We start from the raw sequence: 26973 nt of genomic DNA, 5'->3' as shown, positions 1-26973 counted from the left end.
TGCAAAGTTAGTGCCGGCCGGGCGCTGTCACCTCTCGCAGGGTGCGTCGTCATCCACGGCTACGGTCCGTCCTTCGGGGGCGCGCACCGCGTTGGGTGTGAGGCATCCCCTGCCCTCAGATCCTATCTGAATTTTCCAATCTTGGCCCCGTCACCCAGGAGGATTCGGGCCCACAGACGTCTCCCAGGGCAGCGGACACCAGGAAAGCACGTGGACCCATCCTCACGAGTGCCGGGTGCCCTCCAGCCCGGGGCATGGGCTCCTGTGGGGCCGGCCTCTGCTGGAGGTTCCCGGCACGCGCGGCGCAGAGCAGGTGCAGATCGGCTTCCTCAGATGCCGCGGGGTGTCTGGGGAGAGCTCTGTCTGCACCGGGCAGAGGGCGGGGGGAGCTGGGGTTAGGTGCCTGCGGGGCGCACGGAGCCAGGTGTACCCGGGGGTCTCCTCTGAAGCCCCCCACTGCACGGCCGGGGGCTCCTGACCCTGACCCGAGGCTCCGTCCACCCTCCCTCCGGGGTCCCTGGGCTGAGCCTCCGTGAACGTCCGGCTTTCCCTTCCAGATCCCGACTGGGCCTCCTACACTCTGGGAGTCTTCATCTGCCTGAGCTGCTCGGGAATCCACCGGAACATCCCCCAGGTCAGCAAGGTGAAGTCCGTCCGCCTGGACGCCTGGGACGAGGCCCAAGTGGAGGTACGGCGTGGGGGGCGGGGGGCCCCGCGCAGTCCCCGGGTGGCCTCAGCCCCGGCCTCTGTGGCCCCTGGAGCCCTGGGCTGCTCTGAGGGGCCTGGCTGGACCCGAGGCTGCGGAGGCCGGGGCGGCATCGGGACCCCGCGCCCTCTCCAGCGGCTCCTCCTGTGGGGCTGCTCCACCCACCCCGTGCCGGGTCCGCCCTCTCTGTGAGCAGCTCCAGGTGTGTGTGATGGACCAGGGAGTGAGGGCGCGTCGCCGATTCCCGTGCCCTGGGAGCCCCGGAGTGCTCCTCTCAAATCTCCACACCTGGAGCACTGCGCTCAGAGTAAAAGAGACCCTGTCTCTAAGGAAACAGAATGCAGCGTCCCAGAGCGCGCGGCACGGCCCAGAGTCAGGGTCGCATTTACCCGGCAGTCCCGGTGCACTCCGGCCCGCTGCCGTGTAGGGCTCCATTACCTGTCCCCTGGGCGGCCTCTGAGGTGACACAGCCACTGCCCACCTCTCACCCATGCGTCTGATGAAGCTTCACGGAGCACTTGGCACGGCCAGGCAGGGACGCCGGCCACAGATGCCTCGTGGGGCCCTAGAGACGCCCCTATGGGGAAGGAGAGGGGTGTGAGCCAACCAGGAAGGGCACCATAGGGAGACCCCCAGGGAGGTGGAGAAGGAACAAGGCCCCGGCTGGGGGCTGCAGGTCGGATGGAGCGTGGGGCCTGAAGACCCGGTGGGAGGGTCACCCCAGCCCCACTTGTGGGACTCTGGGTCTCGAAGCCACTGATCTGCCTGACTGCTGGTGAGTGGGACCGAGGGGCCGCATGAAGGTGAGAACGGGGGTCTGGGGGCTGCTGTGGAGATGGGGAGGGTCGTAGAGGCTGGTGGCCTCCTGTGCATGTCTCCCCAGTCTCCAGCACCACTGACCCTGGGCCCCCACTCTCCAACACCACTGACCCTGGCACCCCCTCTCCAGGACCACTGACCCCAGCCCCCAGCTCTCCAGCACCACTGACCCTGGTCCTCGGCTCTGCACCACCACTGACCCCAGCCCCCCGCTCTCCAGCACCACTGACCCCCCACCCCTGGTTGCGAGTAGCTCGTTTGCTTCTAACAGGCAGCCTTGGGGCTTGTTAGAAATCACAGCTGGGATCCCAGTGCCTCGGCTGGGCGTGGGGGTGGCGCCTGTAATCCCAGCCACTCAGGAGGCTGAGACATGAGGATCATTTGAGCCCAGGAATTCTCTTTTCTTGAGACGGAGTCTGGCTTTGTCACCCAGGCTGGAGTGCAGTGGCATGATCTCGGCTCACTGCAAGCTCTGCCTCCGGGTCTCAAGCGATTCTCCTGCCTCAGCCTCCCGAGTGGCTGGGATTGCAGGTGCATGCCACCACGCCCGGCTAATGTTTGTATTTTTAGTAGAGAAGGGTTTCACCATGTTGGCCAGGCTGGTCTTGAACTCCTGACTGCAGGTGATCCACCCACCTCAGCCTCCCGAAGTGCTGGGATGACAGGTGTGAGCCACCGCGCCTGGCTAAGCCAAGTAATTCGAGGCTGCAGTGAGTTGTGATTGCACCTCTGCGCTCCAGCCTGGGAGACAGAAAAGACCCAAGGACAGCAGAGTCCCTGGCCCACCCAGGGCGACCCCACATCAGCTTCTGCACTTAACGCCGTGATCCCCCACACCCTGAGTCGAGGGCGTCCCTGCGAATCCTCTCAAGACCCCGGCCCACCTTGGGCTCACCGCCTTCGACCCACCTTCACTGACCCGGGCGGGGGACACTGGGATGTGACATCCGTCCCTTCGCCAGGCCGTGGGCTTGTCTGAGCCTCTGTCTCCTTCCCTAAAAAATGGGTAGGGTGGCCCCTGGACCGTCCGCCTCCCCGGACAACAGGGGACCAATGTCAGAAAGATGATGGGACGGGTGTCCTGTTTCCAAGTCGCTCTGCCATCACTCCTGGAGGAAACAGCCCTGAGTCCCTGGAGGGCCTCCGGGGGCACAGACTCCTCGGCTCGGGGAGAAGACGTGGCTATTGTCCCCATAATTCCAGAGGTGGGGCGTTCACTGTTGTTGGAAAAACCCTAAATGTAATCAGCGGGAGAGGACAGGGGCCACCTTGGTGCCGTCCTGATCTGCCTGTGGTGATGGCCGGAGAGGAAGGCTGGGGAGGGCCCACTGTGGGTATTGCCAAGAAACCCCTGATTCCTGCCGCAGAGGTCCTGTGCGATGGGGCCTTTGGGAGAGCACTGAGCTGGGGGCCACGAGGAGATTCCACCTCCATTCTGTTGTCTGCATGTTCACTCGTGCGATGAAAACCAAAGATGAATCTCAGGCAGGCCTGGGGGCTTGTCTCCTGAGAGCACCTGCACCCCGGCCCCCGGGCAGGGCTGGGTCTCAGCCCAGCTTCTTGCTGGGGACTCTGTGGGGCGGGGGCTGCACTGGGCCCCCCGTGGCTCCCTGCACTCAGGCCCCTTGGCCATTCCTGGGCTGGTGATCAGCGGGGACATCCGGGGGCTAAGCCTGCTCCCACCCGTGAGGGAGAAACAGGCCCGAGGTGGCCGTCGCTGAGAACCGGACCGAGGTTGACGGGCCAGGAACCAAAGATTCTCCTCTTCCTTCCTTTTCTTCACATTTTATGTTTTTTTTTTTTCCTCCCAACTTTCTATTCCTTGATAATACCTTTTAAAACAACTGCTTCATTGAGATGCACTTCACAGCCATACGTTTCACCGTGTAAAGTGCACAGTTGAAGGTTTTTTAGTAAATTCACAGAGTTGTGCAACCTTTGCTGCAGCCAACATTAGGACATTTTCATCACCCCAGAAACAAAGTCCGTGCCTTTTGGCTCTTACCCCCGCCCAGCCCAAAGCACCAGCAAATCCACTTTCTCTCTGTGTAGATTTATGGGTTCTGGACTTTTAAAAACAGGATCGCACGGCATGTGAGCTTCGGCGTCCGACTCCTTTTCCGCGGTGCCAGGTCCCCGAGGCCCATCACGCTGCAGCCTGTGTGATAGCTTCGTTCCTTTCAAGGCCGGAGAACGTGCCCTGTGTGGATGGAACACGTTTGCTTTATTCATTCACCCTCTGATGGACACGTGGGTCGTCTCTACCTTATTTAATGTATTTCGACAATTTAGTGACACATTCAGCAGGTTCCAAGCGCAGTCATAGAAGGGAGCTGTCTCCTTCCCTGTCTCCCACCTCTGAGCACTGCCCCCACCCTGGCCAGGCAGCCAGGGGTCTGTGTGGGCCTCACTCCCTCCCTCCCTCCTTCCTTCCCTCCTGCCTTCCTTTCTTCCCTCCCTCCCTCTGTCCCTCCGTCCCTCCCTCCCTACCCTCCTTCCTTCCTTCCTCCCCTCCCTCTCTACCCTCCTTCCTTCCTCTTTTTTTCTTTTTTTTTTTTGAGACACGGTCTCAGTCCGTCGCCCAGGCTGGAATGCAGTGGCACTATCATAGCTCACTACAGCCTTGAACTTTAAGGCTCAAGTGATCCTCCTGCCTCAGCCTCCCAAGGTGTAGCTAGGACCACAGGCATATGCCACCGTGCCTGGCTACTTTTTTTTTTTTTTTTTTTTTTAAGAGACAGGGTCTCACTCTGTCACCCAGGCTGGAGTGCAGTGGCGTGATCTCAGCTCACTGCAACCTCTATCTCCCACATTCAAGCGATTCTCCTGCTTCAGCCTCCCGAGTAGCTGGGATCACAGGTGCGTGCCACCATGCCCAGCTAATTTTTGTATTTTTAATAGAGACGGGGTTTTGCCATGTTGGCCAGGCTGGCCTTGAACTCTTGGCCGCAGGTGATCCACCCCGCCCCCTTGGCCTCCCAAAGTTCTGGGATTACAGACGTGAGCCACTGCGCCAGCCCTGGCTAATTAAAAAAAAAAAATTTGTAGCGATGGGGTCTTGCTGTGTTGGCCAGGCTGGTCTCAAACTCCTGGGCTCAAATGATCCTCCTGAAATGCTGGGATGACAGGTGTGCGCCGCGGCGCCGGGCCTAGCATGTGCTTCTGAGAGACGTTCTTTGCCTGTTGAGTGCACATGGAGCCCCTCGCCCTCCTGGGGGGAACCACGGCCTGTTTGCCGTGTCCCCTTGGGCGGGACATGCCAGTCATTTCCAGACTTTTCCTGCCGTTCCCACTGGGCCAGCAAGCAGCCTCAGTGGTGCGTCACTTTGCACATATGGAGGTGTGCTGGTGGCCTAAATTCCTAGAAGTGACACAGCAAGTTCAAAAGTTACGTGGCTCGGTAATTTTGGAGAGATTTTTGCCAAACTCCCCACTGTAACTGCTCACATGCCCCCAGCACGCCGTGGGGGTGTTTGCCGCCTCCTCCCCAGCACACTGGCTGCCCACGGCTTCTCCTTTGCTGCCCCGACGAGTGAGAGGTTGTTCTCAGGATCTTTTTTTTTTTTTTTTGAAACAGTCTTGCTCTGTCACCCAGGCCAGAGTGCAGTGATGTGATCTCAGCTCACTGCAGAGACTCTGCCTCCCAGGTTCACGCCATTCTCCTGCCTCAGCCTCCCAAGTAGCTGGGACTGCAGGCGCCCGCCACCACGCCTGGCTAATTTTTTTTCAGTAGAGACGGGTTTCACCATGTTAGCCAGGATGGTCTCGATCTCCTGACCTCATGATCCACCCGCCTCGGCCTCTGTTGCCCGGGCTGGAGGGCAGTGGCACCATCTCAGCTCACTGCAACCTCCACCTCCCAGGTTCAAGGGATTCTCCTGCCTCAGCCTCCTGAGTAGCTGGGATTACAGATGCCCGCTACCACACCCGGCTAATTTTTTTGTATTTTTACTAGAGACGGGGTTTCACCATGTTGGCCAGGCTGCTCTCAAACTCCTGACCTTGTGATCCGCCCGCCTCGGCCTCCCAAAGTGCTGGGATTACAGGTGTGGGCCACCGCACCCGGCCCTGTGTTTTCTTGGCTGTGAACTCTCTTCACACCTTTGCCTGCCTTTCTGCTGCAATGTTAGCTGCTTTCATCTTCTAGGGGTTGCTGATATGTTAGAGAAATTAATCTGAGATACCAAAAACATTTTTTTCTAGGTTGTCTTTCGAATTTGCTCATGGTGGTTTTTGCCGTGGAAATTTTTACTTCAACATAGTCAAAGTGGTCAGCCTTTTATTTTGTGGTTTTAGGGTCTGTAGCATACATAAATAGGCCTTCTCTGCCTGAGGGTTTTTTTTTTTTTGAGACAGAGTCTTGCTCTGTCACCCAGGCTGAGGGCAGTGGCACAATCACAGCTCACTGCAGTCTCAAGCTCCAGGGTTCAAACAATCCTCTCACCTCAGCCTCCTTAGTAGATGGAACTACAGACATGCACCACCACGCCTGGCTAATTTTTGTATTTTTTGTAAAGACGGGGTCTCACTATGTTGCCCAGGCAGGTCTTGCACTCCTGGCCTCAAGTGATCCTCTCACCTCAGTCTCCCAAGTGCTGGGATTACAGGTTTGAGCCACCGCACCCAACCCTGAGGGTTATTTTTTAATAACAGCTTTATTGAGGTATAATCCACATACAATTCACTCCTGTAAAGTGTCCAGTGCAGTAGTTTCAGTGAAGCCACAGGGCTGCCCGACCATCACCACTGTCTAATTCCAGGACATTTTAATATCTCAACACAGCCCGTACTCACCACCCCTCCCATCACCACCGCCCCAGCCGTTACTGAATGTAGACAGAGCTGCTTCGTGTCTTTGTGGATTTGCTTGTTCTGAACATTTCAAACAGATGGAATCACGCAATACGTGGTCTTGTTTTTTTTTTTTTTTGAGACAGGGTCTCACTATGTTGCCCAGGCTGGTCCCGAACTCCTGGGCTCAAGCGATCCTCCCACCTCAGCCTCCCAAAGTGCTGGGATCACAGGCGTGAGCCGCCACGTGTGGCCGATTCGTGGTGTTTTGTGCTGGTTTCCTTCATGGGCACCGTGTGTCCAAGGATCACCTGGGTTGTAGCGTGTGTCAGAATTGTGTTGCTCTTTTTTTTTTTTTTTTTTTTGAGATGGAGTCTTGCTCTGTTGCCCAGGCTGGAGTGCTGTGGCACGATCTCAGCTCACTGCAACCTCTGCCTCCCGGGTTCAAGTGATTCTCCTGCCCCAGCCTCCCGAGTAGCTGAGATTACAGGCATGCACCACCACGCCCAGCTAATTTTTGTATTTTCAGTAGAGACGGGGTCTCACCGTGTTGCCCAGGCTGGTCTTGAACTCCTGACCTCGTGATCTGCCCACCTCTGCCTCCCGAAGTGCTGGGATGACAGGCATGAGCCCCCGCGCCCGGCTGGCATTCCTCTTTATGGCCGAGGAACCCTCCATGGTGTGGCTCGATCACATTTAGTTTATCTGTGGTTCCGTTCACGGACCTCGGGCTTGTTCCCGTTCTCAGCTATCATGAAGAATGTGCTGTGAACACTCGTGTGCACGTCTCTGCGTCTTCGTGTCTCTTACGGTGCAGAGGAATCGCTGGGCTCTATGGTAACTCTGTGTTTACCATTTTGAGGAACTGCCAGACTGTTAGTCACCACAGCCGGAGGTTCCCACCAGCAGCGTGCGGGGGCTCTGATCGCTCCACATTCTCTCCAGCTCGCTCCCCTGTGCCACTTGACCTTGCCATCCTAGTGGGGAGAGGTGGTAGCTCATTGAGGTTTTGATCTGCGCTCCCCTGACAGCTAACAGTGTTGAGTGCCTTTGCTTGGCCGAGTGGCCATTTGTGCATCTTCTTTGGAGAAATGTCCAACCAAATCCTTCCCCCCACCTTTTTTTTTTTTTTTTTTTTTGAGACAGAGTCTCTTGCTCTGTCGCCCAGGCTGGAGTGCAGTGGCGCCATCTCGGCTCACTGCAAGCTCCGCCTCCCAGGTTCATGCCATTCTCCTGCCTCAGCCTCCCAAGTAGCTGGGACTAGAGGTGCCCACCACCACGCCCAGCTAATTTTTTGTGTTTTTAGTAGAGATGAGGTGTCACCGTGTTAGCCAGGATGGTCTCGATCTCCTGACCTCATGATCCGCCCGCCTCGGCGTCCCAAAGTGCTGGGATTACAGGCGTGAGCCACCGTGCCTGGCCTCAAATCCTTCCCCATTTTTAGGCCGAGTGGGACAATGGCTCGAGCCCAGGAGTTTGAGACCAGCCCGGGCAACAGAGTGGAACCCCATCTCCATTAAAACAAATTAAAAGTATACATTATGTATGTAAAAGTAATTTTAAAAACCTTACCCATTTTTATTTATTTTTTATTTTTACCTTCCTTTTTTTTTGCAGAGATAGGGTCTTGCTCTTTTTCCCAAGGTGGAATGCAGTGGTGTAACCATAGCTCATAGGCTTGACCTCTTGGGCTCAAGGGATCCTCCCGCCTCGGCCTCCCAAAGTGCTGGGATTACAGGTGTGAGCCGCTGCGTCCAGTGGAGACATGGTCTTGTTCTGCCACCCAGGCTGGAGTTCAGTGGTGCGATCATAGCCCACTGCAACCTCAAACTCCCAGGTTCAGGCCGTCTTCCCACCTCAGCCTCCCTAGTAGCTGGGACTACAGGTGTGCACCATCACACCTGGCTAATTTTTTTTTGTTGTTGAGAGACAGGGTCTCACTATGTTGCCCAGGCTGGTCTTGAACTCCTGGGCTCAAGTGGTCCTCCCACCTCAGCTTCCCAAAGTGCTGGGACTACAGATGTGAGCCCCTGTCCCCCGCCGGCCCTTGTTAATTTTTTCAACTTTAGAACCATTTCTAGGTAAAAAAAAATATAATAAATTCTGTTGCTGTTTTTTGGCAATTATTATAAAAAACATGTAGACTCCCATAAGGAGACATTTTTCTACCTCCCCGTGTCTCGGGTCGAGGCTCTGCGTCCTCAGGAGCACACGCCAGTTTTCCCTTGGAGACTGGGACATTTCCCATCCAGCGACTCAGGTGATTTGTCCTGTTGCTGTTGGTGACAGGATCTCTCCTTGCGTATTTGAGTTTTCTATGGAAAAGCCATTGGTTTTCGAATTTTAAATCAGTGCCAGCCTCTTGTTGCTTGTGATTTCTCCAGCTGCTCTTCTGGGCCCTCCCTGTTTACCGTCGTGTGATCCTCGGAGCAGGGTGATGTTAGGGGACTTCTGTCTGGCTGGGCCTGGCTGCGGCCTCAGGCGAGTGGCATTCAGGAGCTTGAAGGTGCAAACAGCAGCTGCCTCGGGGGCTTAAAGCATAGCCAGCAGAACCTCTCCCATGCCCTCGAGCTGGTGGCAGGGTCATTGCCACCATCCACCCTCAAGGCCTTTGCACCTGCCAGGAGCACAGTCTGTGTGACAGCCTCCTGGAGCGCCAGCCTCCTGGAACACCAGCCTCCTGGAGCGCTTCCCCTCCTTCACAGCGCCGTTTCCTTCTCCCTCAGCCTGTTTCGTAAACATGTTCTGGGTCCCTGCAGTGGGTCCCTGCAGAGTCCCCTCAAAGACTCTGTCCTAGCCACATCTGGGTCTCTCACTCACCAGCCCATCTCCAGGCCCCCGTGTCTGGTGCCTGTTGGCTCTTTGCTAAATGTGAGCTGGGGAGCTGGGTGAACGAGGAAGCCCTCGCTCTCTGGGGCAGAGATGGGGGTCAGAGGATGCAGCCAGCTGTCTCCCACGGGACACCCGGTGTGGGTGGACTCGGGATGCCTGGTGTGGGTGGACTTGGGGGTTGAAACAGTGGGGCAAACCTCAGACCCATCCTCAAGAGGGGCCTGGCCCCTGGGCCCCCTTTGCCGGGACCCCGTCGTTAGGGACACTGGCTCCTTCCCTGTCCCAGGGGAGGGTCGATCACTCAGAAATGGTGTCCCTGGGGCAGGAGGAGGTGGGGCTCCCGTCCTGGTGCTGGTGGAGCCCTCAGAGCCTTGGGTCTGCGGGTCCCTGTGGTGACGGCCTGGCACCTCCTAGGCTGCCCCTGGGACCCCAGGGGCCTCTGACCCGGCCGCTCCTGTCTTACAGTTTATGGCCTCCCACGGGAACGACGCCGCGAGAGCCAGGTTTGAGTCCAAAGTACCCTCCTTCTACTACCGGCCCACGCCCTCCGACTGCCAGTGAGTACAAAGGGGCCTTGTCAGGGCCGTGGCCAACAGTGCTGGGCGGCTCCGAGATGGCCCCGGGAGGACCCGGCAGGGTGGGGAGTTGGGTGCCGCCCACAGGGTCGGGGAGGAGCCAGCCGCAGCTGCGTCCCCCAGACCCTGAGGTGCCGCCTGTATCTGCTGGCCGCCACTGGGCTTTGGTTCTGGGGCGGGGGGCGGGGGGTGGGGGGTGCTGGGGTGGGGCTGGGAAGGTCATTCTGCATCAGTAGCTGCAGCCCACCCGGGTTCGCTGGGGCCTCGGGGGTCTCAGGTGGATCTGAGGGGCCCTCCCGGGTGCTCCCAGTGGTCTGGGAGGGGAATGGGAGGGGCGGCTGTTGTCCGGGGCCTGCCCTGGCTCCTCGGGGCGGGAGCGGACGTGGGTACCGGTGGCTGGTTGGGGAAGCCTGAGACCCAGTCCTCTGGGCGTCCTGGGGTCAGGAGGTTGCGGAGAGAGAATGAGGCCTGCTCAGCATCACATCAGTCGCCTTCACCAACACCCACCCCTCCAAGCCTCAGTCTCCCCATCTGCCCGGACAGTGGGAATGAGAGGTGACAACCACACAGGGCCCGGCCTGACTGTTCGCACCGACCCCGTCGCACCTGTCACAGGGGAAAGACGTGTGGCCCACTGGGTGCCCTCCCGGCCCCCCATGCTTCCTGTCCCGGTTCAATCCCAGCCCCACCGGGCACCGCCCAGCCTCGTTTGCTCAGCACCTCCCTCCGTTGACTCACTCCGTGAACCCACTCAGCAGAGGGCCCACCCCGCAGAGACACCCCGAGCACAAGCTGGGTGCAGGGTTTGGGTGTGAGCCAACAGTGCTGCAGGAAAGCGGCGGGCGCCTGACCTCCCAGCCCCTGAGGGGCCCAGGTGCTGTTGCTGGCTCTGCCCTGACTCGGGGGCTGAGACAGCCTGGGCTCTGCCTGCCCAGGAGCTGCTGGTGGGGACTGCAGTGACCAGGGGGTCTTCCCCAGCATCCGGGGCCCTGTTTGGGGTCTGTGCACCCTGCAGTGAGCTCCACGAAGGGGCAGTGGGATCAGGGGTCCTCACTGGATCAAAAGGCCCCTAGAAGACGGGTGGGGGTTGGGGGATATGGTGGAGGGGAGCCAGAGGGTAGAGGGAGAAGGGAGGAAGGACGGACCTCCTGGCTGCAACCCTACTGACCACCCTCGGCCTTTTTTTTTTTTTTTTTTTTTTAAATATAGAGACGGGGTCTCCCTACATTGCCCAGGCTGGTTGCAAATTCCTGGGCTCAAGCGATCCTCCTGCCTCAGCCTCCTAAAGCGCTGGGATTGCAGTGCGAACCGGCCCTCCCGGGGTCTTCAGGGAGCAGGGGCGGGAGGCGTGTTCAGGCCACGAGCGACTCAGTTTCTTTCTTCGGCTGCATGTTGATTTGTTACTGGGGTCACGAGGCCCCCTTCCAGGTGCTTGGCAGGCATTTTCTTGATGAACCTCCCGTGAGCCTGGAGACAGGTCCAGCTGCAATCCCCACATCGCCGCTGAGGAGACCGAGGCTGGCGGCTCAGCCCCATGCACGCACCTCTCCCTTCCCACCCGGGCAGGCCTGGAGCCCTGGCCCCCCATACTCTCATTCTGAGACCCCAGGTGCCAGCTGCTGTCTCCCCCTGAGCCCTCACAGGGGAACCCTGCCCTGGCCCTGCCGCAGGCTCTCAGTATGAATCACGGAGCCCCAGCACAGCTATTTTTGAGACATTATTTTATCACCCCGCCCCCAGCTGCTCTGTGGCCTGGGTCTCTGCCTCCAAGTTCCTCCTACTCCCTGGGTGTTCTGAGTCGGGACCAGGGGCCAACATGGGTGCGGGGGGCTGGGGGTGCTCGTGGGCTGCTGCTGTTGGGTCCTGGGTGAGGAGACTCCCAGGGCTGACACCCACCATCTGGGGCGAGGTGTGAATCCCTGCATGAGCTGTGGATGCTGGGGCATGGCGGAGGTGCAGTGTGGACCTGCAGTGTAACCTGGAGGGCAGGGGGTGCAGCGTGGACCTGGAGGGTGTGGGGGGTGCAGCGTGGACCTGGAGGGTGTGGGGGGGTGCAGCGTGGACCTGGAGGGTGTGGGGGGTGCAGCGTGGACCTGGAGGGTGTGGGGGGTGCAGCGTGGACCTGGAGGGTGTGGGGGGTGCAGCGTGGACCTGGAGGGTGTGGGGGGTGCAGCGTGGACCTGGAGGGTGTGGGGGGTGCAGCGTGGACCTGGAGGGTGTGGGGGGTGCAGCGTGGACCTGGAGGGTGTGGGGGGTGCAGCGTGGACCTGGAGGGTGTGGGGGGTGCAGCGTGGACCTGGAGGGTGTGGGGGGTGCAGCGTGGACCCACTGTGTAACCTGGAGGGGGGTTACAGCGTGGACCTGCTCTGTAACCTGGAGGGCAGGGGGGCGGGGCGGGGGCGCTTACAGCGTGAACCCACAGTGTAACCTGGAGAAGGGGGGGTTACAGCGTGGACTTGCTCTGTAACCCGGAGGGCGGGAGGTGCCTACATCCTGCCTTTTGTGGTCCAGCTCTGTGGCTCAGGGGGCCCAAACGCCCAGCCTGGCGAGGCGGGCAGGGGCCTTGTCCACCTTCCTCCCACGTCTGCCCCCACCGAGATTCTCGCAGCCCCAGCAGCCCTGGTGCCCACGGCCTCCGTGCAGCCTGGACAAGCCCGGGTCTGAGTTGAAGGCCTTCAGGGGAAAGCTCTGCTGCACAGATGTCTGGGTGGCGTCTTCGCAGGAGCTAAGAGTGGCGGGTACGGCCCGGAGCAGGTCCTGGAAGGCCCCCCACGCCAGGCCCTGCGGCCTCCCGGCACACACTGGGATCCCTACAGGCAGGACGAGCACCGTGCCCACCTCCAGCTAAGCAGAGGCCCAGGGCCTCAGTTTACCCAGCTATAAGAGGGGAGGCTGAGCCCGCAGGGGAGGGCAGAGGGTCCCGCGTGCCCTCTTTATCTTTAGCACCGGCCTGTGACTCAGAGGCCGGGACCCGTCTCTTCCTGTGTCACCCTCAGAGCTCTCCAGTTTCTATCTTGACATCGGGGAAAGAAAGTCATGCAGCCGCTCTGCTTGGTTTTACTTCTGGGTGGAAACCGGCCCCTCCCTGCTTCCTGTGTGGTGAGGGGTGATCAGGGCGAGTGAGGGAAGCTGCGGGAGGAGCCCTTGGCTGCTGGCAGCACCGGCTGGAGGGCTCCTCTCTGCCCATCCCAGCGAAGCTCTGGAGCCCTCAGCCCCAGCAAGACCCCCGTGGAGCAGGTGTCCGGGCTGGACAGGGCTCTGCATCCGTGTCTGGGGCTCCTGGAACACAGCACCACATGCCCGGCGGTCCAGAGCAACAGAAATCTACTTTCTCCCGGCTCTGGAGGCTGGAGGCTCAAGGCTGCTGCTCCCGAGGCCTCTCCGGGGTGCTTCCTCACATGGTGGGCCCTGTGTGCCTGTCTGTGTCCTAATTCCCCTTCCTAAGGACACCGGGCACATTGGATTGGGGGCCACCCTGCTCCTGTGTGGCCTCATCTTAACTAATCTGCAACCATGATATTTCCAAATACAGGCACACTCAGGCCCAGGGGTCAGGGCTCCCAGTAGGATGGGGTCACAGTTCAGGTGGTGGCAGCCTCGGAAACACCCAGGATAGACAATGGGGGCGGGGGTGGCGGGGGTGCTGAGAGGCAGGTGCGTGGGTGGGGGTGTGGGCGGGGGTGTGAACACCACCCGGGCTATTTTCCCGTAATAAAAAGGGAAAAAACCCACCTGGGTGAGCCACTGGTCCACCATGTAGAAGCAAAGCCGCGGGCCCTGGGGGGTCACTTTCCCAAGAGGCAAAGCCTCCAGGAAGGGTGTTGATGGTGTCCTGAACTCCACGTGGTGGAAACTGGCAGAACTCGGGCAGAAGGCACACTCAGGAGTGGACCCTCAGGGATGGACGTGCCAGCTGCGTGAACAGCACCTGCTATGGGGGCCGCAGTGGCCGCTGGGACCCGCCCTGGGGAAAGTGGGGCGGGGTCTCCCATGGCACCCTGGACTGGGGGAGCCCTGTGGGGAGGTGGGTTCTGGGGCTCAGAGCTTCTTCCCCTGAGAGTCCACACCTAGGGGAGGCAGTCGCCCTGAGCACCTGCCCGGCCCCCTGCCCCCAGCTCACATTTTGCTCTGTGTTGAGGGGACCCACCTGACCCTGAGGCCCCGGCCTTGAAGGGGTGGCCATGGGGGTCCTTGAAGCCTGGCTCCCCTGAGCCCTGGAACTTGGGACACTTCCTGAGGCGTGGGCTGAGGTGTGGCTGGAGCTTTCGTGGTGGCTTTCCGTCCCGGCTGCTGGGTGCCCGAAGTCCACGTCCTCGTGACCACGTGGGGTGTCAGTGCAGCCCCTCCAGGGCTGTGGGAGTGGGGAGGGCTCCGGGCAGTACTGGTTTTCAGGCGATGAGGGGCTTCGGGAGGGCCGCTGGGTAGGATGGGGTCCAGCCCCCGACTTCCTGGTGCTCACTCCCGGGCTTCCTCCTGCTGCTGCTGCTTCTGGAAGCTTCTGTGCCAGGCCCTGGGACGCCCTTGTCTGTGGGTGTGAGCCTTGGGGGGCCCAGTCTGCACCAGGGCAGGGCTGTCGACCCTGTGGGTGCCCCGCCCTGAGGGCCGTTGGCAGGCGTGGTTGTCAAAGCCGTCCCTGGCACCTGCCTCTCGTCCACAGGCCCCCGGCTTCCACACGTGCGGCCTTGGGTCCTCCCGTGACTCCGAGAAGCCGCTGTGTGACCCTCGGGTCACAGGACGCTGGGTGCTGGGGGCAACTCCTCTGCAGCCACACAGCCGGAGCGGCTCAGGCAGCTGCATGGTGTCCCCCGAAAAGATGTGTTAAAGTCTTAACCTGCCGCCCCGTGAAGGTGAACTCATCTGGAAATAGGGGCCGGACGCGAGGCTCACACCTGTAATCCCAGCCCTGTAGGAGGCCCAGCTGGGAGGATTGGCCCCAGGAGTTCCAGATCAGCCTGGGCAACATAGTGAGCTCCCATCTCTACAAAAAATTAAAAAATTACCCAAGCCGTGGTGGTGTGCACCTCTAGCCCCAGCTACTCGGGAGGCGGAGGCAGGAGGATCCTTGAGTGCAGGTGTTGGAGGCTGCGCTGAGCTGTGGTCGCACCACCGCGCCCCAGCCTGGGAGACACAGTGAGACCACGTCTCTAAAAGAAAGAAAAGTGGGATCTTTGCAGATGTCTTCAGGTTAAGATAAGGTCATGAGGTTGTCCTGGAGCAGGGTGGGCCCAAACCCCACAGGGGAGGGAGACTGGGAGACCCACAGGGGAAGCCAGGTGAGGACAGCAGCCGAGGTGGGGGCACTGGCAGCTTCCAGGGGTGGGAGGGACCCTAGAGCAGATTCTCCCCAGAACACCTGGAGGGACCAGCTCGGCCGACGCCTTGATCTCAGACGTTTGGCCTCCGTGACCCAGACGATACATTTGTGTTTCTTTCGGGGACCGAGTTTTGGGGTGATCTGTTGTAGCAGGTGGGGGACACACACACCTGGGGCCAGGGGCCACAGACCCAGCTGGGACCCATCACCCATCAGATCCTGTAGGGGAGGATTCCCGCCCAGTCTCCGAGGCTGTTCACGTGGGCCCAGCGGGAAGCCACAGGGTTCCTGTTTGTTCTTTGCCGCGTAACTCCCTGGGAGTGGAAAAGGCTGGGGCCGCTGCCTGTGCCCCTGGGCCCTGCCGGGCCTGCGTGTGGGTCGTGGTCTCTGCAACGGTATCGGCCTCACTTGAGTGAGTGACAGTGGATGGGGAGGCTGTGGTGGGTGGCTCTGGGCGGGGATGTCTGGGCTCAGCGGGTGCCGTGGGGGGCCCTCATCCCGGGCCTTGCTCTCGGGGACTTCTCCCCATCCTGGGTTTTCTTGGATTCTTGGGTATTTGCCGGTAGTTTCTCTTGATGCCCTGGACGCCTCCTGACCTCGACGGGTGCCGTGACAGCCCTGTCCTGTGTCTCAGAACCACGTGCAAGGCGGCGCCGCGGCCACTTCCCAGATCTGGTCCAACGATGTGGGGAGGGTCGGAGAGGGCCCAGGGGCATCTGACTCGGGGTGGGGGGCCTGGCTCGACTCCTGTACCCCAACCCTGTGGGGCGTCAGCTGAGGCCAAAGGGGGAAGGAGCGGGGAGGCGCCAGCCCGTCCACCGGGAACGCTTGTGCAGAACGTGAGGCCTGATGCTCCGGGGCCGAACGCTCAAGAAACCAATAAATTAATGTCAGAGTGAGAAGCATCCAGTGTAGGAGGCTGACCCTGCAGGTCTTTCGGGATCTTATGCCCAGAGGGGCGGCTCGAGTCTGCCGGGGGCCCCTAGAGCCTCTTGAGATGTCCAGAGTCCGGGCTAGAGTGGCGTGTGCTGGGTCGGAGGCCGCCTCGGCCCGGTGACTCAGTCTGTCCTCTCCCCACAGGCTCCTTCGAGAGCAGTGGATCCGGGCCAAGTACGAGCGACAGGAGTTCATCTACCCTGAGAAGCAGGAACCCTACTCGGCAGGTGAGGCCGCCCGGGTGGGGCGGGGCCTCCTGGCTCTGTCTCCCCGTCCCCCTCCCTCCCCCCGTCCCCCTCCGTCCCCCACCTGTCTGTCTTTCTCTCTCTCTCTTTCTCTCTCTCTCTCTCTCGCTCTCTCGCTCTCTCCTGTCTTTATCTTTCTGTGTCTCTGTTTCTCTCCCTCTCATGTCTGTCATCCTCTCTCTGTCTTTCCCTCTGTTTTTGTGTCCTTCTATTTCTGTCTCCATCTCTTTGTCTCCCTCTATCTCTGTCTCTCCCTCCCTCTCGCACGGGCAGTCATTATTAACCTGGGTAACATGCTCCTGGGTTTGAACCTGCGTCCCCGGACCCCCCCGGACCTGTTTTGCCCTCTGACTCTGAGCAGGGTGACTGGGGGCTTGGGGTCCCCACAGCTGTCTACAGTCTAGCCCTGAAGGAGTGGGGTGCATGGGGACCCCGTGGGGCCGTGGCTGGCCCTTCCTCTGCTGGCGGTGGCCACGCGCTTCCATTTGGCCGTGGCCTGCAGGGACCCCTCTCTCGAGCAGTGTGGGCAGGACCCGAGGGCCGGGTGAGGGGCGCGAGGGCGTCCTCTGTGTGGTGACACCGTGCTCTGCAGGTGGGGAGGGTGCGGCCCCGGCCTGCGGCCTCCACCTCCCCTAGGCCTGCCTGGGTGCCATGGGGGCCCTCGGGGCGGCAGAGACATCCAGGCATCGTCTCGGAGCTTCGTGGGCTGGCGGGGCTGTGGAGATGGGCACTGGGAGGCAGTACCGTGGGGGCCTGGGAGGGCAGCCCACCCCAGCCTCGGTCTCCCCACCCCAGCCTCGGTCTCCCCACCCCAGCCTCGGTCTCCCCACCCCAGCCTCGGTCTCCCCACCCCAGCCTCGGTCTCCCCACCCCAGCCTCGGTCTCCCCACCCCAGCCTCGGTCTCCCCACCCCAGCCTCGGTCTCCCCACCCCAGCCTCGGTCTCCCCACCCCAGCCTCGGTCTCCCCAGTGCTGCTCAGCTGGCCAAGCCTCAGGCTTTGCCTCCCAGCAGCCCCCAACTCCTGCTTCTCCTTGCATCTCATTTAAATCCTGGGGCTTCGAGTTGGAGCCCCCAGCTGGGTGGGCCAGCTTCCTCCTTCTGGCTGCTCTGTGTGAGGTGGGCTCGGGGACTGGGAGCCTTGAGTGGTTTTTTCCCCAGGGCAGCTGGGCTGCACACTGGAGCTTCCTGAGTGCCCCTTCCTCCACCGTGTTGACAGACAGGGAAACCAAGGCAAGCCTAGCCCTAGGGCCTGGTTCTGAACGTCAGCACGGGCGGGGCGGGGTCCAGAGGCTGGACGGGGATGTTTGCTGCTGGGCATGGCCATGTGAGCTTCTCACAGGGAGGAAGCAGCCCCCAGGGCCCGGACCTTCAACCCCAGCACTGCCCCCACTGCCCTTGTGTAAGACAGGCTGCCCTGGAATGGCGGAACACGAGGTCGGGCGCCGTGTCTCACGCCTATAATCCCAGCACTTTGGGAGGCCAAGGCAAGAGGATCACTGTTGGTCAGACAAGCCTGGGCAACATCTAAGATGCCCTTCCTTTAAAAAAAAGAAAAAATTAGCTGGATATGGTAGCATCACCTGTAGTCCCAGCTGCTTGGGAGGCTGAGGCAGGAGCAGCCCTCATGTGCAGGAGTTCGAGGCTACGGTGAGCTGCGTTTGCACCACTGTACTCCAGCCCGGGTGACAGAGCAAGACTCTGTCTTTTTTTAAAAAAAAAAAAAAAAAAAAAAGGGCCGGGTGCAGTGGCTCACGCCTGTGGTCCCAGCACTTTGGGAGGCCAGCGGATCCCTTGCAGTGAGCAGTTTGAGAACAGCCTGGCCAACATGGTGAAACCCCGTCTCTACTAAAAATACAAAAATTAGCTGTGCGTGGTTGGCACACGCCTGTAGTCCCAGCACTTTATGGAGGTCAAGGCAGGCAGATCGCCTGATCTCAGGAGTTCAAGACCAGCCTGAGCAACGTGGTGAAACCCCATGTTGCTCATTTTTTGGACTCTACCAAAAAATGCAAAATTAGCTGGGCGTGGTTGGCGCAAATCTGTGGTTCCAGCTACTTGGGAGACTGAGGCGGGAGGATCTCTTGAGCCTGGGAGGCAGAGGCTGCAGTGAGCCAAGGTTGCACCACTGCACTCCAGCCTGGACGTCAGAGCGAGAGTGTCTGTAAAAAGAAAAAAGATGAATCGTATTTGTGAATCTCACCCCAAGAATAAAAGAGCACCTCGGGAGGCTGAGGCGGGCGGATGGATCACTTGAGACCAGGAGTTCGAGACCAATCTGGCCATGTGACAAAACTGTTTCTACTAAAAAACACAAAAATGAGCCGGGCATGGTGGCAGGTGCCTGTAATCCCAGCTACTCAGCAGGCTGATGCAGGAGAATTGCTTGAATCTGGAAGGTGGAGGTTGCAATGAGCCGAGATTGCACCTCTGCACTCCAGCCTGGGCAACAGAGCAAAACTGTCTCAAAATATGTGAAAGAGAGGCAGCCCTGAAATGGCTGAACACAGTCCTGGCGTTGTAGGTGGGTTCAGTGGAGAAGCCCCTAACCCCCAGTGCTCCAACCCCTCCCGGCCCTCTCTGGTGGAGCTAGCACTGCGCCCCCCTCCCGTGCGCCTCCCTGGGCTCTGTCAGGACCATGGATTTTCTCCCAGGAGCGGCGTGGAGTGAGCAGGGGTGACCGGTGGGTGGCAGGCTGCCCCAGGCCTGAGCAAGGCACCTCCCGAGGTCAGGCTGGGGTCTCATGCAGCGGCCCTGTCGGCTCTGCCCTCCTCCAGGGCGGCTCCTGCCACCCCCCAACCCCCAACTGGCACACAGCCGGCCTGTGCCTGTGTTGATTCAATTACTGTCCACCCAGACAGCAATTTCCTCCTCTCTTAAGAATCTCTGTGTGTGTGAGGGAGAGAGCAAGGAACGGTCAGGGGATGAACACTCAGGCACCTGGGCCTGCTCAGCACTCAGCACACCCCTCGCTCCACTCCTGCCTGAAACCCCCAAAGAATCACCCTAGAACCCCTCTGTTTCCCTCGGCAGAGACATCTTAGCAATTTGTAGCAAGGTGGCACGTGACCTCATTTCAGAGGCAGGCATGGGCTGGGCTGGCATGACCACAGGACTGAGTTTTGTGTCTGTTCTTGTATCAGAACCCTCTGGTTGTAAAGGATGGAAAATCCAACTTAACTGGGTGTGAGCAAAACTGGAAATGGATTGGCTGGAATAACAGGGCACAGCTTGATCTAGGGGTTTAGTCGGTGTTGTTGGGACCTGGTTTCAGCACCTCCACCTCCTAGTTCTGCGTCTCTGGGTTGGCACCAACTCTCTTGGTGGCCACCTTCGGCGAGTTTGGGTTTTACATCCCTGTTCTCCCGGGCTGCCGGGAAAGGTCAGGTGTGGCTCACAGAAGTGTTGGAAAAAGTCCCTGTCTCATCAGCTCTGACCGGTCGGGCCCGGGATGTGACTAGGGAGACGTGGCACCCTAGGTGGCGTGCCTGCCTCTGGCCCCTGGAGTGGCCCTTCTGGGGAAGATCGGGTCTGGGTTCCGGAAGTGGGAGTGCGTGCAAGTGGCAGACAGCGTCTCGTGGGCTGTGGGTGCGGGTTCTGGGCTCTGCAGGCGGGTGGCAGACAGCGTCTCGTGGGCAGTGGGTGCGGGTTCTGGGCTCTGCAGGGGGGTGGCAGACAGCGTCTCGTGGGCAGTGGGCACGGGTTCTGCAGGCGGGTGGCAGACAGCGTTTCGTAGGCAGTGGGTGTGGGTTCTCTGGGCTCTGCAGGCGGGTGGCAGACAGCGTCTTGTGGGCAGTGGGCGCGGGTTCTGCAGGCAGGTGGCAGACAGCATCTTGTAGAAAGTGGGCAGGGGTTCTGGGTTCTGCAGGCGGGTGGCAGACAGCGTCTCATGGGCAGTGGGTGTGGGTTCTGGGCTCTGCAGGCGGGTGGCAGACAGCGTCTCGTGGGCAGTGGGCGCGGGTTCTGCAGGCAGGTGGCAGACAGCGTCTTGTAGAAAGTGGGCACGGGTTCTGGGTTCTGCAGGCGGGTGGCAGTGTCTCGTGGGCAGTGGGCGCGGGTTCTGCAGGGGTATTTGGGTGTCATTGGGCTAAGGGCCAGGAGGTGGTGGCAGGCCTGGTGACCCAGGACGCCTTCCGCCCCAGGCTCGAGGCTGCCCCACTGGAATCCCATTCCTGCCTTTGCTGTTGTCTGAGATATTCCCTTGAGAGCATTTGAGATGAGCTAAAGTCTCCTGTGTGACCCTCGGGCAGGGGTCGGAGGGAGGGAGAGGCCTCCCAGCAGGGTAGAGTCGGCGCAGAGGTTTTCAGGCACACGCTGGCTCGCAGGGTCGGAGCCCGAGGCCTTGGCCTTCCTGCTGGCCTCTGAAGCCCACGCTGAGTGAATGGCCGCTTCTTATACCAGGCCCGGAGGGGCGTCCACGTCTGCAGCGCCAGGCTCATGATCTGCCTGTGGAGACCAGGCCCCATGGGCTGCGCCCTCTGTTCTCTCCCCTGGACTGGTGTGAGCATGGTGGGGAGGTGCAGTGTGTATGTGGCACGGGTGAGGTGCATGGGCAAGATGTACAGGTGTGTGCGGTACAGGTGAAATGCACAGGTGAGGTGCGCAGGTGTGAGTACAGGGCTGGCCCTTTGTGAAGGTGCCGTGGCCAGGTGTTACCTGATAGTGTAGCAGCCTCTTGCGGAGGGCATGGGGTCGTAGACTGCGGCTGCTCCAGAGTGTGGCTGCTGTCTCCCTAAGCACAGGAACGCTCAGGTGAGGCTGGAGAACTCAGACGAGGACTATGGAGGTGGGACCGGGGCCCAAGGGTGTAAAGTTGCAGGGAGGGCATGGGGCGCCCGAGCCGAGGGGAAGGCTCCTATCCTTCCAGAGCGGCTGCTGCCTGTGGCTCCCTCAGAGCCTGCTCAGGGTCCTGTGCATTGCTTTTGGAGGCTGCAGGCAGTCCTGGGAGCTGAGGCCTGAGGCTGGCAGCTGGGATTGCTGGGGCCCCTCCTGTCCCACCAGGTCTCCTCTCCACCGCCGGGTCATTGGTGTTGAAGGTGGTGTCTGGATATGCCCTCCCTGAAAGAAACCTCTCTCACACTGGAAGGGGTGCGTAGGAGACTTCCAGACCTTTCCTCGGCCTCCTCCCTCCCAGGCAGGTGGGCGACCTTCAGTGCTGGCCTTGTTTCCAGAGGCCTCCTTACCTCTGAGCACCGGCTTCCCAGGCCTCTGGGGGCTCCTGTTGAGTGGATAAGGCCCCAGGCCGTCACCTCTGCTCCCACTAAAGGTCCGGCGGCTGCAGCCACTGGTGGCATGGAGGCCTTTAACCCAGCATTCCTATTCCATCCTGGTTTTTTTTGTTTTCGTTGTTTTGAGACGGAGTCTAGCTCTGTCGCCCAGGCTGGAGGGCAGTGGTGCAATCTCCGCTTACTGCAACCTCCACCTTCTGGGTTCAAGTGATTCTCCTACCTCATCCTCCCGTGTAGCTGAGATTACAGGTGTGCACCACCATGCCCAGCTAATTTTTCTATTTTTTTTTTTTTTTTAATAGAGATGGGGTTTCACCATGTTGGCCAGGCTGGTCTCGAACTCCTGACCTGGTGATCCGCCTGCCTCGGCCTCCCAAAGTGCTGGGATTGCAGGTGTGAGCCGCCGCGCCTGGCCCCATCCTGTTTCTTTCAGGCTGTTGCTACCACTGCCTCCTCCTCACTTGCCTCTCCCACCCTTTCCCACAGGGCCCTGAAAGTCATAGGAACAGAGTCCCGGGTGTCTGTAGGCCCTGGGGGCGTGGGTCTGTCCCTGCCTCCACCAAGGCCTTTGACCAGCCACCCTTGGGCCACGGCACCTTCCAGAGGTCGCGCAGGAGGCACCAGGCACGCCAGCCAGAGGGCCTCGGGCCCCAGAGCCCCGGCTGCAGGGAGGCTGCTGGGATCCCAGGGACTCAGAGGTGCCTGAGCCGTATGGCCCTGTGCTCAGGTCCCACTGACACCCACCTGCTCAGGGCAGGGCTCACCCCTCCTTGAAGCCTCCCCTCTACCCTGCCCCATGCAGCCTGGTCGGTAGGCACGAAGGCCTGGCCGCTTCAGACGGTCAAGTGCCTGGGGACCAGCAGGTGGTGACTGTCTGTGCTCCAGGCTGCTGTCTCTGGGTGCTGTGCAGGGCGGAGTTCCAGGGCCCTGTGAGATGCGCTGCCTGTCTCCTTGTGCGTTCAGGGGCTCCAGGGCACCTCTCCCACGGACCTAGCTGCCCGCTGCTATTTGGAACCCTAGGTCCTGCCCGTTGCTGGATGGATGAGGGAGCAGGTGTCCATCTGGTGCTCAGGGTTAGACCTCAGGGACTCCCCAAGCCTCCCCATGGCCCCCAGCCTGAGCCCATGTCTGGGTGGGTGCAGCAGCAGGAGAGGGCATGTCCTGTCTGGGGCGGCCCCATGGCCAGAGCCCCCTGTACAGGGCTCCAGGGCCAGCTGGCAGTTCCCGGGCCTCCCAACCCCTCGTAGAGTGCACTGGGCATTCCCGGCGGCGCTTTCTGCCCCGCTCCCTGGCTTTGCCACCGGAGCACTTTCTCACGGCAGCGGCGCCACCTCACCACCACAGGGAAATATAGACGTCCCTGCGGCAGGGCCCGGGAGGAAGGGGAGGCTCAGGGCTTGGGAAGGGCCTGCCACACCCCAACCCCACGTTGGCCAGGGGAGGCCTGGGCCAGGCAGCTCCCACTCTGCACAGAGGAGTGGCTGCAGGTCTGCCCCGGAATGAGCCGGAACCAGGAACTCCCAGAGGCTGCGCCACGCCCGGTGCCCACAGCCTGCACCTTGGCTGTGGGTGGAAATGGCCGGGTTGTTCTCACAGGGCGGGGGCCCCAGGTGTCCTGTGTGTGGGCCATGCCACCCAGGGACCACGGCTGAGGAAGGGGGAGCCCCGCTCCATCCCTCTGTTAGGGCACCCAAAAGGAAGGATCACCACCGGGCTTTTCTGAAGGATTTTCTTCCCCCCCTGCTCTGTTGCCCGGGCGGCAGTGCAATGGTGCAGTCTCAGCTCACCGCAACGTCTACCTCCCAGGTTCCCGCCATTCTCCTGCCTCAGCCTCCTGAGTAGCTGGGACTATAGGCGCCCCCCACCACGCCCGGCTAATTTTTGTATTTTTAGTAGAGACGGGATTTCATCATGTTAGCCAGAATGGTCTGGAACTCCTGACCTCAGGTGACCCGCCCGCCTCGGCCTCCCAAAGTGCTGAGATTATAGGCGTGAGCCACCACACCTGGCCTCTGAAGAAGCTTTTAATGGCTAAAGCTGGAGTAATTTGAGCAACAAAAGGAAGATGGTATAAGGGGATTATAACCTGGGGAGAAGGGTACACGCCCCCAAGTCCATAGACATATACATAAAGAATGGAACAAGTAAAGAGAAAGGGGAGGGCCGGGCGCGGCAGCTCACGCCTGTAATCCCAGCACTTTGGGAGGCCGAGGCAGGTGGATCACGAGGTCAGGAGATCAAGACCATCCTGGCTAACATGGTGAAACCCCGTCTCTACTAAAAATACCAAAAAATTAGCCAGGCATGGTGGCGGGCGCCTGTAGTCCCAGCTACTCGGGAGGCTGAGGCAGGAGAATGGCATGAACCCAGGAGGCGGAGCTTGCAGTGAGCTGAGATTGCCCCATTGCACTCCAGCCTGGACGACAGAGTGAGACTCCATCTCAAAAAAAAAAAAAAAAAAAAAAGAGGAAGGGGAGAAGGCCACCAGCCTTTGCACACGAATTCCAGTTAATACAAAAGAAGGCCGGGCGCCGGGGCTCACGCCTGTCATTGCAGCACTCTGGGAGGCCGACCGAGGTGGGAGGGTTGCTTGAGCCAGGAGTTCAAGACCAGCCTGGGCAACGTGGGGAGACCCCGTCTCAAGAAAAAGTTTAATAATTAGCTGGGCATGGAGGCGCCTGTGGTCCCAGCTACTCGGGAGACTGAGGTGGGAGGATGGTCTGAGCCCAGGAGGTCAAGAGTGCTGTGAGCTGTGATTGCACCACTGCGCTCCAGCCTGGGCCACAGAGAGAGACCTTGTCTTAAAACATAAATAAATAGGCTGGGCGTGGTAGCTCCAGCTACTCAGGAGGCTGAGACAGGAGAATCGCTTGAACCTGGGAAGCGGAGGTTGCAGGGAGCCGAGATCGCGCCATTGCACTCCAACCTGGGCGACAGCGAAACTCTGTATCAAAATAAAATGAAGGAGAAGTGAGGGAAGCGAGACACCTCTCGAGGTGCACGTTGCAGTAACCTGTGGCAGGGAAGCCCCTCTATGGCCGCTGTGTCTCCCCAAGATGCTCTTTGACGACAAAGGACCGGGGGGAGAAGCCCTTGGTGTCAGTGCACAGCAGAAGCGTGCGCCGCGGCGGCCCCAGGTGAACCTCAGCCCACTGAGCCAGCAGGGCTCCCCCACCCTCTGTGCCGCTTCCCTTGGCCAAGGTCACGGCGTGGGGACGCGCCGCACCCCTCCCCCAGATGTGGGGGTTTATGCTTGTGTCTGAGGCGGCCTTGCCCCCCACCTCCCCCTGGGGGTGACCCTGGTGACAGCTGCTCCCACCCCGGGCTGGCCCCGCCTTGGGCCGCAGCCTCAATGGCAGCTTTCACAGGGGCCTGGACAATGCCTCATGTTGTCCTGAGGGCCAGGCCCCTGGCCTCGCTGAGACGCAGGGCTTCCTGCTCTAGGATCCGGACCCCGTGCTCCTGTCGGAGCTTCTGTGGTTCAGGACGGCCCCTCCTGGTGGTACCAGGCAGGGATGGGTTGACCGTTGCCCTAAATGTCATGGGACGGAGGCCGGGAGGGGGCTGGGGCTGTGCACGAGGGCTGGGGCCTCGGTTTCCCTGTCCATATAGTGGGGACGATGGTATGTGGCACGAGGGCGTTACTGGGAACATCACCAGCTGTTCCTTGCAGGCAGTGCGAGGCTTTAGGCGGCCCATAGGGGATAGGTGTTTGGGGCCTGGCCAGAGGCGGTGGGGCTGCCCCTCAGGGGGACGGGTGTTTGGGGACTGGCTGGAGACCATGGGGCTACCCCTCTTGGGGATGGGTGTTTGGGTCCAGGCCAGAGCTGTGGGGCTGCCCCTCGGGCGAACGGGTGTTTGGGGCCTGGCCAAAGGTGGTAGGGCTGCCCCATTGCCCCTCCCTGGGTGGGTGTCGGCTCCTGGCCCTCCGTGGGACCCCCGCCGCCTTCCTGGCCCTCTGTGGGATCCCTGCCCCCCTGTGCGATCCCTGCCCCACCGTGCGATCCCGGCCCCCCCCCGTGCGATCCCGGCCCCCCCCCGTGCGATCCCGGCCCCTCCCCCGTGCGATCCCTGCCCCCCCGTGTGATCCCGGCCCCCCCCCGTGCGATCCCGGCCCCTCCCCCGTGCGATCCCTGCCCCTCCCCCGTGCGATCCCTGCCCCTCCCCCGTGCGATCCCTGCCCCCTTCATAGTATGTCTGTCTGTCTTATAGGAGTCAGGGTTCGCTGTTCTTGTGCGCTGGGGCCCCTGTGTGGGGGCCTCAGGGTTTGGGGCTTGGGGAGGGGGGTACCCTAGGGCTGACCTGGCCCTGAGAGCGGCCCCTCCTGCAGCCTGGGCAGCCTGGTGGGGATGGGGGCGTCCACACGTCACTCTGGGCAGGAAGGCACTGTGGAAACTGAACCAGTGTGTGAGTCGGGGGGTCTCTCCAGGCCTGTCAGGGGCCAGGCCCCATGCTGCGGGCTGTATGAGAACAGGAACAGGGTGAGGGCTGACCCCAGGAGCCCTCACCCACCCTCTGGCCTCACCCCCGGGAGCAGGGGAGCCTCCCTGTCCCGGCTGTTGGAGAGGGAGCCCCACGCAAGGCGAAGCTGGGACCTGGAGTCCTCCGCAGGATACGGCCGCTGCGCTGGTTCTCAGCCTCTGCCAGCCCCAGATGCACCAACCTGGAGAAGGTGCATTAATGGGTCGGAGAGCGTGGGTGGACGGGCCGGGCAGGGAGAGACGGAGCCCTGTGCAGGCTCACGGAGGAGGCCTTCGACTCTAGGGCCTTGCCCAGCGAGGACACGCTGCTCTGCCGTGAGCTCCGGCGTTTGCCTCCTGGGAGAGGGCAGGAGCCACTAGGACCCAAAGGCCGGAAGCCAGGTCCAGGCCCTTCACAGGGATGGCCAGGGTGCAGTGATCAGGGCCTCGGCCCCGTTCTCATGGCCCTCCCTGTGGAAGGCCAGAGGCCCATGAGATACAGGGACCCAGTTCTTACCCCAGAGGGCCCACCACCCTGTGTGCTGTCACTCAGAGTAGGGCCATGTGCTTCCCTGCCCCAATTTACAAGACAATTAGCATATAAATCACATACGTGAGGTGTGATTTACATCTACTTTGCATATCCTATTTAGACTGCAGTTCCAGTTCTGACAAATCCAAGACCCAGCAGTCTCGGGCCAGGCGTGGGGCTCAGGCTGCAACCCCAGTATGGTGGGAGGAGAGGCAGGAGGGTCACCTGAGGTCAGAAGTTCGAGACCAGCCTGGGCAACGCAGTGAGCTCCCATCTCTCCAAAAGTACAAAACTTAGCCGGTTGTGGGTGGTGTGCTATGTGGTCCCAGCTACTTGGGAGGCCAAGGCTGGAGGATCACTTGAGCCTGGAAGGTCAAAGCTGCAGTGAGACGTGATAGCGCCCCTGCACTCCAGCCTGGGTGGGGGGGAAAAAAAAACTGAGCCTCGTAAACGGGCGTGGGCTTTATGTGAAGGCCGTTCCTGTTTCTTCGGATTTCACTTCTCTCTGAGGCATGTGATGTGCGCGCTTCACTGTGG

General features: G+C 60.7%; 1 protein-coding gene across 2 annotated transcripts in view; it reads left to right on the top strand.

Annotated features, from left to right (window-relative positions):
• ADAP1 (ArfGAP with dual PH domains 1) overlaps window positions 1-26973 on the top strand; it is a 57026-nt gene that overhangs the window by 17962 nt on the left and 12091 nt on the right. For both annotated transcript variants that reach the window (XM_024241256.2, XM_054545745.2), the window contains exons 2-4: window positions 558-688; window positions 9614-9705; window positions 16118-16200. In XM_024241256.2, coding sequence (XP_024097024.1) covers window positions 558-688; window positions 9614-9705; window positions 16118-16200 — 306 coding nt within the window. The remainder of the gene's footprint in view (window positions 1-557; window positions 689-9613; window positions 9706-16117; window positions 16201-26973) is intronic.

Source organism: Pongo abelii, chromosome 6 (genome assembly GCF_028885655.2).
Source record: "Pongo abelii isolate AG06213 chromosome 6, NHGRI_mPonAbe1-v2.0_pri, whole genome shotgun sequence".
NCBI lineage: Eukaryota > Metazoa > Chordata > Mammalia > Primates > Hominidae > Pongo > Pongo abelii.
This window is presented reverse-complemented; position numbering and strand designations above follow the sequence as displayed.